Source organism: Archocentrus centrarchus, chromosome 2 (genome assembly GCF_007364275.1).
Source record: "Archocentrus centrarchus isolate MPI-CPG fArcCen1 chromosome 2, fArcCen1, whole genome shotgun sequence".
Taxonomy (NCBI): domain Eukaryota; kingdom Metazoa; phylum Chordata; class Actinopteri; order Cichliformes; family Cichlidae; genus Archocentrus; species Archocentrus centrarchus.
The window spans coordinates 27,156,707-27,169,273 of NC_044347.1; the positions used below are offsets into that span (position 1 = coordinate 27,156,707).

Below are 12,567 nucleotides of genomic sequence, written 5' to 3' on the forward strand. Positions count from 1 at the left end.
GCAGCAAACCCTTATAGCAAGCAAGCATGGAGAATAAACACTTCTTTTAACCTGGAACAACCTTCCCATCGTCAGTGTGAACAGCCATCTACCATGACCAGCTGGGGGTTTAAGCAGATAAACGACACTGAAAAAGAAGCACTTATGTAGGAGTGCTTTCTGTGTTAAAAAAGAGCAAAAAGTTAATACCAGAAGAAAGAGATCATGAAGTTGTTGGAAGCATTATCCCAGTTGGTATTAGAGATAAAAAGAACACAAGACCAAATCTTGCTACACTGAAGATGAAAAAAATGAGAGAAAACAGAAAGTTAAATGTGGAAATAACAGCAAAATAATGCAAATTTCAGAGAAGGAGGAGTTCAGTTGTCGTGTGGTCCAGATGGGAAAAAAGTGCTGAAATTGCCCTTTATTGAAGTTTCACAAATCAGATAAAGGTTTCACAAATCACACACTTGGTTTAAATTATTCTACTATCAGTTTAGAATGATCTAATCCAGGTTTGAAGTGTGTAGGTGTTGTAGTTTTGGAGCTGGAGCAGTTCTAGTGTGATCCAGATGCAAAAAAGGTGCTGAAATGGCCCTTTATCGAAGTTTCACAAATCAGATAAAGGTTTCACAAATCACACACGGTTTAAATTATTCTACTATCAGTTTAGAATGATCTAGTCCAGGTTTGAAGTGTGTAGGTGTTGTAGTTTTGGAGCTGGAGCAGTTCTAATGTGATCCAGATGCAAAGAAGGTGCTGAAATGTGCATTTATTGAAGTTTCACAAATCAGACAAAGGTTTCACAAATCACACACTTGGTTTAAATTATTCTACTATCAGTTTAGAATGATCTAGTCCAGGTTTGAAGTGTGTAGGTATTGTAGTTTTGGAGCTGGAGCAGTTCTAATTTGGATGTCAAAGTAGTCATGAAATAAATGATCTGATTGTCCTCTTAAAACCTCATATCTACCAGGTCAGTGACCCACTCAGACAAGGTTTTATCTTTACAGTTGTCTTTGTAATTATAGTTCTGTTAGTTCCATATGTTGAAGGATAGACGTGGACCTCACACCACTAACTCAAAACACGTCTTCAGTGACTTGATGGCTCTTAATCCAGGAACACTAGAATTTTGTTAGTTTCACTTTCATGTGGTTGAAAGTCACCTGATGTTCGTGTTCTAGGTTTAAGTTGAAAAGCTGCAGGTGACAGTCTTTATTTTTGCAGTACCAAAAAAAAAACCCTAACTCAATTTCAAGGTAAATTTCTACTGCAAGGACAAACCAACACACCGGCTTCCTGTGTACTTTGTAACCAGGCCTGATTTGGGCTGTTTTTTGCTTGTCCATAACCTCTCACATATGTCCATCATTAATGTCATGGACACTACTCTGAACAGATGAAAAGACCTGTCTACCTGTTGATAAGATGTACTTAAAATGCCTCTGTGACAAAGGTGCAAAGGTTACTTTCTGAGAAAGTAATGACACGTGATGAGAACAGACTGAAAGACAAAGCAGTTCTTAAATCAATATTATTTATGGATGTACAGTCCATATAGCAAGAATATCTCTTTGCAAATACAGGCAAAGTTATTCGATCTGCTTGGCGATAGGAATGGCTTTCATCTGCAGGATGTAATCACTGACACAGGTGGGCATGTAGGACAGTGGCAGCCAGAAAAGCTTGGCGTCCCATCCAGGCGAGTAACGAGTACGAGGCCGGACAGCAGCCACGGCATGTTCCATGCAGTGGACCACCTTCATCAGGTCTGTATCAGTTATATTGGCAAGTCTGTCTGATACCGCTGCTAATCCTAAAAGGGCAGAACAAATGACATGAGAACAACAAACGACTAAACACAAACAGGGTTAAGAAAAATTATGAGCCACACATACCCTTCTGTTGATATTCACTTCCATAGTCATCTCGGACCTCCTGTGGAAGTTTCTCCCACAGCATTTTAATATTATTGCACACAACTTCACTGCTGGTCATCTGTGTCTTGAAGAATCCTGGCTCAATGCAGAGGACCTTGACACCAAAAGGTGCCATATTTATCCTAAGAAAGACACTTCATTTTGTCAGCTTTTGTGTGGAACTCAAGAAATGTTTTGATTACGATACAAATATTACTTACCTTAGGCTGTCATTGAATGCTTCAACACCAAACTTTGAGACAGTATATGGGCCCCCAGAAGCACTGATCCTCCCTAACACACTGGCTACATTCACCACCCTTCCCCTGGCCTTTTTTATGAGTGGTAGGACGCTCAGGGTCACACCAATCACCCCATTCAGGTTCACATCCAGCATGGATTTGTAATCATCTAAAGTCAGCCAGTCACAATGGGCAGAGGGAACGGAGACGCCTGCATTGTTCACTACAGCCCATAGGCCTAAAAGAATGACAGAGCACACCCACTCAAATTCATTTGTTGTTTACCAGTAATGCTTTATGTGTACTAGCAACATCAGTTATTCCAGGCTTAAATGAGAAGTGACTTGAAGGGAGCTTATTCTGCTCAAGTCCAGCTCCATATTTTTATTCACAGAGTCCACTAGAGTAGAGTTTGCATGTCGCAGACTTCTGTGTGTCTAAAAAGTCAAGTCGATGAAAAGCCTAAGAAAAGCGAAGCCTACGCTTTTCGCTCGGACAAATTGCAAATAAGCTGACCTCATTATTTGAAACTTTGTCCATGTTTAATAATGTCACCATCCACAACAGTATATGGTCCAAATTAAGGAAATGCACAACTGGTCCACTTTCATGGTCTTAATTCTGAATGTACAGTGCTGTGCAAGATTATTTTTCTTCCAAGGAGCTTTCCTTTGAAAATGGCCTTGAGCAATAGTTCTCCAGGTTTTCTGGAGGACCTGTGGAAAACCCACACAAAGGAAATGCCACAAAGGGTCATCACATGGAGGATTTGAATGCAGGGCCTTAGTGCTGTGAGGTAACGGTACTAACCAACATGCTGCCCCATGACATTTTTATGCAAGCTGATATCATCTCACACACGCTACAGGTGCTGGTCATAATATATAATATATCATGAAAAAGTTGATTTCAGTAATTCCATTTAAAAACTGAAACTTGTATATCATATTCATTCATTACACAGACTGATATATTTCAAATGTTCATTTATTATCATTTTGATGATTATAACTGACAACTAATGAAAACCCAAAATTCAGTATCTCAGAAAATTAGAATATTACTTAAGACCTATACAAAAACAGGATTTTTAGAAATGTTGGCCAACTGAAAAGTATGAACATGTACAGCACTCATTACTTAGTTGGGGCTCCTTTTACCTGGATTACTGCAGCAGTGCAGCGTGGCATGGAGTCTATCAGTCTCTGGTACTGCTCAGGTGTTATGAGAGCCCAGGTTGCTCTGATAGTGGCCTTCAGCTCTTCTGAATTGTTGGGTCTGGCGTATCGCATCTTCCTCTTCACAATAGCCCATAGATTTTCTATGGGGTTAAGGCCAGGCAAGTTTGCTGGTCAATTAAGAACAGGGATACCATGGTCCTTAAAGCAGGTACTGGTAGCTTTGGCACTGTGTGCAGTTGCCAAGTCCTGCTGGAAAATGAAATCTGCATCTCTATAAACTTGGTCAGCAGCAGGAAGCATGAAGTGCTCTAAAACTTCCTGGTAGATGGCTGCGTTGACCTTGGACCTCAGAAAACACAGTGGACCAACACCAGCAGATGACATGGCACCCCAAACCATCACTGACTGTGGAAACTTTACACTGGACCTCAAGCAACGTGGATTCTTTGCCTCTCCTCTCTTCCTCCAGACTCTGGGACCTTGATTTCCAAAGAAAATGCAAAATTGACTTTGATCAGAGAACATAACTTTGGAGCACTCAGCAGCAGTCCAGTCCTTTTCGTCTTTAGTCCAGGCGAGACGCTTCTGACGCCGTCTCTTGTTCAAGAGGGGCTTGACTCCAGGACTGCGACAGCTGAAACCCATGTCTGCATACGTCTGTGCGTGGTGGTTCTTGAAGCACTGACTCCAGCTGCAGTCCACTTTGTGAATCTCCCCCACATTGTTGAATGGGTTTTGTTTCACAATCCTCTCCAGGGTGCAGTTATCCCTTTTGTTGTACACTTTTTTCTATCACATCCTTTCCTTCCCTTTGCCTGTCTATAAATGTTCTTGGACACAGAGCTCTGTGAACAGCCAGCCTCTTCAGCAATGACCTTTTGTGTCTTGCCCTCCTTGTGCGAGGTGTTGGTGGTCGCTGTCAAGTCAGCACTGTTCCCCATGATTGTGTAACCTACAGAACTAGACAGAGACCATTTAAAGGCCTTTGCAGGTGTTTGGAGTTAATTAGCTGATTAGAGTGTGGAACCATGTGTCTTCAATGTTGAATGTTTTCACAGTATTCTAATTTTCTTAGATACTGAATTTGGAGTTTTCATTAGCTGTCAGTTATGATCAAAATTAAAGAGAAATAAACACTTGAAATACACTGCTCAAAAAATAAAGGGAACATTCAAATAAAACATCCTAGATCTGAATGAATGAAATATTCTCATTGAATACTTTGTTGTGCACAAAGTTGAATGTGCTGACAACAAAATCACATAAAAATCATCAATGGAAATCAAATTTATTAACCAATGGAGGCCTGGATTTGGAGTCACACACAAAATTAAAGTGGAAAAAACACACTACAGGCTGATCCAACTTTGATGTAATGTCCTTAAAACAAGTCAAAATGAGGCTCAGTATTGTGTGTGGCCTCCACGTGCCTGTATGACCTCCCTACAATGCCTGGGCATGCTCCTGATGAGGTGGCGGATGGTCTCCTGAGGGATCTCCTCCCAGACCTGGACTAAAGCATCCGCCAACTCCTGGACAGTCTGTGGTGCAACGTGACGTTGGTGGATGGAGCGAGACATGATGTCCCAGATGTGCTCAATGGGATTCAGGTCTGGGGAACGCGCGGGCCAGTCCATAGCTTCAATGCCTTCATCTTGCAGGAACTGCTGACACACTCCAGCCACATGAGGTCTAGCATTGTCCTGCATTAGGAGGAACCCAGGGCCAACCGCACCAGCATATGGTCTCACAAGGGGTCTGAGGATCTCATCTCGGTATCTAATGGCAGTCATGCTACCTCTGGCGAGTACATGGAGGGCTGTGCGGCCCTCCAAAGAAATGCCACCCCACACCATTACTGACCCACTGCCAAACCGGTCATGCTGAAGGATGTTGCAGGCAGCAGATCGCTCTCCACGGCATCTCCAGACTCTGTCACATGTGCTCAGTGTGAACCTGCTTTCATCTGTGAAGAGCACAGGGCACCAGTGGCAAATTTGCCAGTCCTGGTGTTCTCTGGCAAATGCCAAGCATCCTGCACTGTGTTGGGCTGTGAGCACGACCCCCGTCTGTGGACGTCGGGCCCTCATACCATCCTCATGGAGTCGGTTTCTAACCATCTGTGCAGACACATGCACATTTGTGGCCTGCTGGAGGTCATTTTGCAGGGCTCTGGCAGTGCTCCTCCTGTTCCTCCTTGCACAAAGGTGGAGGTAGCGGTCTTGCTGCTGCTCCTCCACATCTCCTGGTAGCGCCTCCAGCCTCTGGACACTACGCTGAAAGACACAGCAAACCTTCTTGCCACAGCTCGCATTGATGTGCCATCCCGGATGAGCTTCACTACCTGAGCCACTTGTGTGGGTTCTAGAGTCCGTCTCAAGCTACCACGAGTGTGAAAGCACCACCAACATTCAAAAGTGACCAAAACATCAGCCAGAACGCATAGGTACTGAGAAGGGGTCTGTGGTCCCCACCTGCAGAACCACTCCTTTATTGAGTGTGTCTTGCGTATTGCCAATAATTCCCACCTGTTGTCTATTCCATTTGCACAACAGCATGTGAAATTGATTGTCAATCAGTGTTGCTTCCTAAGTGGACAGTTTGATTTCACAGAAGTTTGATTTACTTGGAGTTATATTGTGTTGTTTAAGTGTTCCCTTTATTTTTTTGAGCAGTGTATCAGTCTGTGTTTAATGAATGAATATAATATACAAGCTTTACTTTTTGAATGGAATTACTGAAATAAATCAACTGTTCATGATATTCTAATTTTATGACCAGCACCTATATATGATATGGCACAGCTCTATTGGTAAATATTCAGTTAATGGAACCAGCAACTTATTTTATTTCCCAATAGGCACAAAAAAGTTCAGCCTCTAGAGAAGCATTTATTGGTTTTTAGTGCTGCTAGAAAACAGTAAGATGTCTCAAGCATCGTTAGCATTCAACCTCTGTGGGAAAGCAACTATTTAAATGTAGTGTAGGTATTTCTTACCACGTGCCCCCACTGTATCCCTGATCATCGCTGCAACTTTGGCAATGCTGTCTTGAGATCTAACATCCAAGTGAGTTGTGGTCAGGTTGCTGGAGCAGGACTTCTTCAGATCCTCCTCTCCTCTCTCAGTGAAACATGAGGCAATCACTCGGAACCCCTGCTTGTCCAGATGCTGGGCCAGAAGGTTCCCGAAGCCGCTATCACATCCTGTGATGTAAACATACCTGTTGCTCTTGTCAGAGACCCTGGGGAGCTCTCTGACCCAACGGTACAGGTAGTAGAGAACCACCAGGCCCAGAAGGTACAAGTACATGACTGGAAGGACAGAGGAACTCGTGTTGGTTACTGGTTGTGCAACAAAGTGAGCAAAGTAAGCTACATTAGGCAACACTGTTTGGTAAGGCTGGATCCCAACTGAACTTTGGCACTAGGTTGAAGTCGGCCCCTCCTTTATTCACATTAATAAAATTGATAATAGTAAAATAATTAATAAAATCGTATTACTGACTGTAATATTGACAAACTCTCTCTACCATAACAAGTCATCATTTAGTGAAGAGTGGTTTAAGAGAAACAAAAAACACTCAATGCTCTTCCTGACAGTCCCAGAGGTATTTGTGCCCTCTCCCAAAATATTTAGTTTTGAAGGGTTTAAAAACACTCATCCGGTGTCTGAGGTGGTGGCCTTGTCAAGGGGTGCTTTTAATCAGCCCTACGCTTTTGGATTAAGCGACACTGGTGTTGACTTGTTTATTTGTTCTCTGGATCTTTAAAAAAAAAAAAGGGACTTTTTCTTTAAGGCGTTTCACCTGTCAGTCATCCAGTAACTGTGCAACACTCACATCTCTGTGCCATATTAGATTATTCATACTGAACAATATCTAACATTCCTATATTGTGTAATATCCAGTATTCATTCACTAGTGCAATATTCATCATCTTCATTATTATATGTATACACTTATTTACTTTTCTTACAGTGTACAGATGCACCAATGTATGCATATATTTTTATACATTCTATTTTTTGTATATTTTATACATTGTTTATATTCTGTATATTTCTTGATTATACTAGATTATATTTTTATTTTTATTTTTTTAGAGTATGATTTTCTGTTGCATGGCACTGAACAGGAGTGGCCCTCCAATCTCATTGTACATCCTGTATAATGACAATAAAGGCATTCTATTCTATTCTATTCTCTCATCCAAAAGGCTTCTTCAGTTCTCAAATCAAATGGTGGAGAGACCCAGGTATTTAAACCCCTGTGGTCGTAGTCCCCTGGAGGTGGTTATGACCCTCTATTGTTCATGTGCATAATCACATGTGCCAAGGTGTGAAAGGAGGCGTGGGTCATTTCAACCAGGGGTTTCAGATGAAACCAAAATAGGACTTTGCACCATTGTTTCATGTCGCACGTTGAGGTCACTGGAACAAAGGTGTGAATGGGGGTTGAGACACCTGGGAAGGGAGGTCAGGACAGCATTATAAGCGGGGAAACGTTGGTGACTTAATCCACCTCCTCTGTTCAATGATGGTGGTTCACAGTGGACATGGATAGACATTGGCATCCTTATAAGAGTGCCCCTTCTCCATCAGAGGCACAGCTGAGTCTTGTCCTGTCGAGGTGGCTCTTCTATGTTGTGCCATTTGTGAAGAGGCTGTTTGTGAAAAGATCTGAGCACTCTTCACTGCACTGGAGAGCATACACTATATTGCTGATCTTGTGTTTGTGTGTGTGTGTGTGTGTGTGTGTGGGGGGGGGGGGGGGTCCTTGGGATGCACCAGTTTTTGCTTTAGGGTGTGACTTGGTTTTATGTCTGGTGGGATGTCACAGTTGGAGAAAAAGTCTTCTGAGTTTCTCTGACAAGTCTGCCACATAAGGGATGACAATGTGTTTCCTCTTGTCATTCTTATTCTCTCTAGTTTAGGTTTGACCTTCTTTCCTGTACATCTTGGTTGATTTGCTGAAAGCCCAGTTGGGGTAACCACATCTTCAAGAAACAAAAAGAAATCTAGTCTTTTTTCCAAGTGCCAGAGACTACTATGACCTGGATGACTGAGAATCTACACAGACACTTGTTTATATGCTTCAGTTTATTAAATAGCTAGACTTGAAACAAGAGAAGTACTTCCTCTCTCCTTTAGGCCTGGAAATGGGTACACCCCTTTGAAATCTGTTCACTTGGCACTCTACAACCACACCTAGAAAATCAAGTGGGTCATGTTTAATGGAACTGGTTTTATAAACAAGTGCAAACTCATCAACATGCGTGGCAATCCTGCTATAGTGCAGAGACCTTCTGCACATTCAAAAGGTACACTACAGCACACTCAGGGATACAGTTCTTAAAGTCCTCTATGAGCACAAACTCACACTGAGGCAAGATCAGTAGCTTTGCAAGCTATACGTCACTGGTCAAAAGGATACTGTTCCCTTGCAAAGTCAAGAGAAGATCATCCCTGTACTCTTCAAGCCCTAAAAATGATGCCTATATGCCCCTGGCAGCAGCTCATGGGCCAGAAAAATGGCATGTTATTGTAGTCCAGTCTTCAGCAGACAGGAATGAATAAACCTCTTAGGCCCTACCTGCCAGCTTATATTGAAACCAGATGGCCCACGTGTCCTGCAGCCAACATAATGCTGTTGCTACATTCAAACAATTCAAAATAAGTATCCACCTCAGTGGTACCAAACACTGGGACCAGCTGACTGTTCTTCCCTACGTCAGATGTAGGTAAGAACAGGCAGTCCATGAGGAACAGGTGTAGATACTAGGGATGGCACGATACCACTTTTTTATGTCCGATACCGATACCGATCTTTTAAATTTGGATATCGGCTGATACCGATATAAATCCGATATTTAAAATTTATCTAGGCATTTAAAAACATTTAAAAAAAAATTTTAAAAAAGAAGTCAACAGTCTCTCACACAACAAAATCAAAGTCTTTTAGTTGACCCACATACAAGACTAAGGACCAGGGTGGACAGAGCTTTTTAGGCAGTGGCACCAAAGCTCTGGAACTGTTTACCACTCCAGCTCCATTTAGCTGTCTCTGTGGCATCATTTAAAAAATAGTTGAAAACTTTTCTGTTTAACCAGGCTTTCTGGTTTCTGACTTTATTTTTATTCTTTTAATATGGTAATGTTATTATGTTTTCAACATAGTGTTTTCTGGGGGTGGGGGTTGATATTGTGTTTTAATTATTGTACAGTGCCTTTCTGTCTGTGAAAAACGTTATATAAATAAATTTTACTTACTTACAACAATAAGTATCACCTGAATCCTGTTGCTTCTGTGTGAGAAGGTGATGCATTGGCTTATGGTATGTTGCAAATTTCATTAGGGCTGCAACTATTGATTATTTTAGCAATTGACTATTCTATTTATATTGATTACCTAAGTAAATGGATAAGAAATACTTTTTTTCAACGGTTCATCTGCATATTTTAACTTCTGTACTACAGTTTTTCCCTGTGTGAAACAAACAGGGTGGATGGAGCAGCTACAAAGTTCTCTTTTCTTTACTTACTGATCAGATGGTTGATGAAGGACCTCCAGCCGTTTTCCAGTAAAGGTTTATGGAGGTTACAGGGACGAAAAAGACGAAAAAAATTTTCCTTCCGCTCCATCTGAGCCGGCTCCGCCTCTTTCCGCTTGTGCAGACAGACTGCAGTAAATCAGCTGACTGCTGCTGTTTTGTCATCAGTGTTTATGTTGACAAACTGGGGGCTGCGTGAGCGTAATCGTGTAATGCTTTATATTTACAAGCATTCTCCTAAATACGTTTCTACTGCAGGTCTATATTTAGTCACAAATCAGGGATTAAAGTATCAAAAATATTTTGACGGGGAAGGGGTTCTTCCGGTACCGGACGGTCACTAGTGCTAATAGCTGCGCTCGCTAGCAGTATGTTCGGGAGCTGAAGTACAGAAAAAAATAACAGCTGATTCTCAGCACAGCGAGCACAACACACAAACAAGACAGAGAGCGGTGGATGCGGAACAACACGTCAGCGATGATCGCTCACTGTCAAAGGGAATCCGTCGCAGCGACGGCGAACTTTATAGAATGTGCGGAGGGTTTTTTCCTAACTCCTGATCCCCCCCACTCCAATCCAGTAGGTGGTGGTAATGCAGCTCTAAGCTGGTTTGGTTAGCCGCAAACCCACAAGAAGAAGAAGACGACGGAGCACTTTAATGCAGCTAATGTGAGCGAAACGTTATTTAATGTATCGGATTACATTTTTTATTTCTCTCCGATATCCGATCCAGTAATTTAGGCCAGTATCGGACCGATACCGATACTGAATATCGGATCGGCGCATCCCTAGTAGATACAGGAGGGGCTACAGTCTGGTCTGGCAATAGGGGAACCTGGTGGGACACCACCTCACTACCAAATCAAAACCAAGCCAGAAGACCCCAGTAAAGCAATGAGCCCCTTCTTTACATATCAGTCACTAAAGCAGCCTTTAGCAGTGCTGTAGGAGCACCAATCGCAAACAGCACAACCTTTATACAAATCCTTACATGCATCCAGCAGAGCATCTCTGAACTGCTTGAACAGCTATGTAAATATCAAAAGCATGAGTAGCCTGACACTGCTGGGAGCTAAACAACTCCTGTTTGGTAGGCCTCACCCCAGGCCTACCAAACAGAGCTGTGTCCCTGATCCAGCACACCTGAATCACATATAGAAGTCATTAGCAGGACTCTGGAGAACTTGACTGCAGACTGAGGAGGTAATTCAGTCATTTGAGTCAGGTGTGCTGGATCAGGGACACATCTAAAACCTGCAGGACACCGGCTCTCGAGGCCTGGAGTTCCCTACCCCTGCTCTACAGTATGTAACATTAGGCAAATACAGAACATGAACTGGATTTAAAAAAAATTCTGGGCATTGAACAGTCTGCAGCCCATTTTTCTATTGTTACCTTTGCTGATAGTACTTCCTCTGTTTAACCCTCCAATACTCACGTAACAAATACAATGAGTTAATAAAATCCCAAATAATACACACATCATTTTTTGATTTCTGGGACTTATTTGAACATGAGGGCCTGGAAACTATTACAGGGAAATGTGACCATTAGCAAAAACATCCGGGTTTTCCCTAACCAGAAACCCAGGATGAACAGCCAGGTCCATTCACTTTATAAATGTAACAAATGACCTGCAATCCAACTGTGTTTTATGTATTTGTTCTTTGTAGCTCATATGTAAAAATAATCTGCCTGAGTAATTCCATCTATGAAATGATAAAAAAAAATAAATAAATACATTTGGAAAATGGTTTGGTTTGTCATTGATTCTAAATTACATACTGGACAGGTATATATATATTTTTTTAATTATTATTCAGGAATAATTTTTCCACAGTAGATGGGCTTCACTGGCTTCTCTTTTTAGGGACAGCTGCCCCAGCCTTTGAGAACATCCTTTCAGATGGAACAGAAGAAGCTGGTGAGACCAGGAAGTAAGAAAGGGAGAAAGAAAAGCACCTCTTGAATGATGAGGCACTATGAGTATTATATTTGAATAAACGCTGAATAGGTGTATTGTGATCACTGCATCTTCGGCCAGTGACATTGTTCGAGCTCACCTGTCTGCTTCTCGACACGTTGAACGTCTCTGGCCGCTAATCGCACATTTGGTCACCAATTTAAAGGTGGATGCATAATTTTATGTTTTAAATTAAATCTGACTTAATGTCATGTTTTGTTGATCATAAAGTAGTTTATTAATACCTGGAATGCTCTGATGTCAATGCCGGATTCATTTGCCTAGCGACTGAGATCGGACAGATTAAATGGCTGTAACCTCATTATATTTTTTGGGCTATTGATGTGGTTTAAGTATCATTATTTTTCTTTTTCCATGCTTGTCCTACCTGCACAAGTTTCCAATATAATTGGAAAGAAATGGATGGATGGACACGCTGAAATTATTTTACCTTATTCAGTGGCAAATCAAAATATTCCCACACTTGGGAAAAATGAGATGGCTCTCCTATTAAAAGTCTGAAATTCTTTTTTTTTTTTTTTTTTCTGAAATTCACACAAACCAGCCGTCACTGACGCACAGCAGGTTTGGTACAAGGTGTGAAATGACGTTTCAGTCTTAAATACTCTGAGTATCGCGTCAAAGTTTCAAAGCTCCACCTGTGAAATCAGACCAGTCAGCTGATTCAGGTGCCGTTTACACGAGACCGTTTTCATTTTGAAACGGT

At 41.9% G+C, this 12,567-nt stretch overlaps 1 protein-coding gene across 1 annotated transcript; it reads right to left on the bottom strand.

Annotated features, from left to right (window-relative positions):
* Positions 1–1,490: 1,490 nt before the first annotated feature.
* Positions 1,491–9,922, bottom strand: LOC115792641 (retinol dehydrogenase 7-like). Its single transcript, XM_030747259.1, has 5 exons — positions 9,869–9,922; positions 6,326–6,640; positions 2,126–2,384; positions 1,884–2,047; positions 1,491–1,801 (listed from the first exon to the last, which is right to left on the bottom strand). Exons 2-5 carry the CDS (start codon positions 6,636–6,638, stop codon positions 1,578–1,580), a joined length of 960 nt encoding a protein of 319 aa, XP_030603119.1. The 5' UTR covers positions 6,639–6,640; positions 9,869–9,922; the 3' UTR covers positions 1,491–1,577.
* Between the last annotated feature and the right edge of the window lie 2,645 nt (positions 9,923–12,567).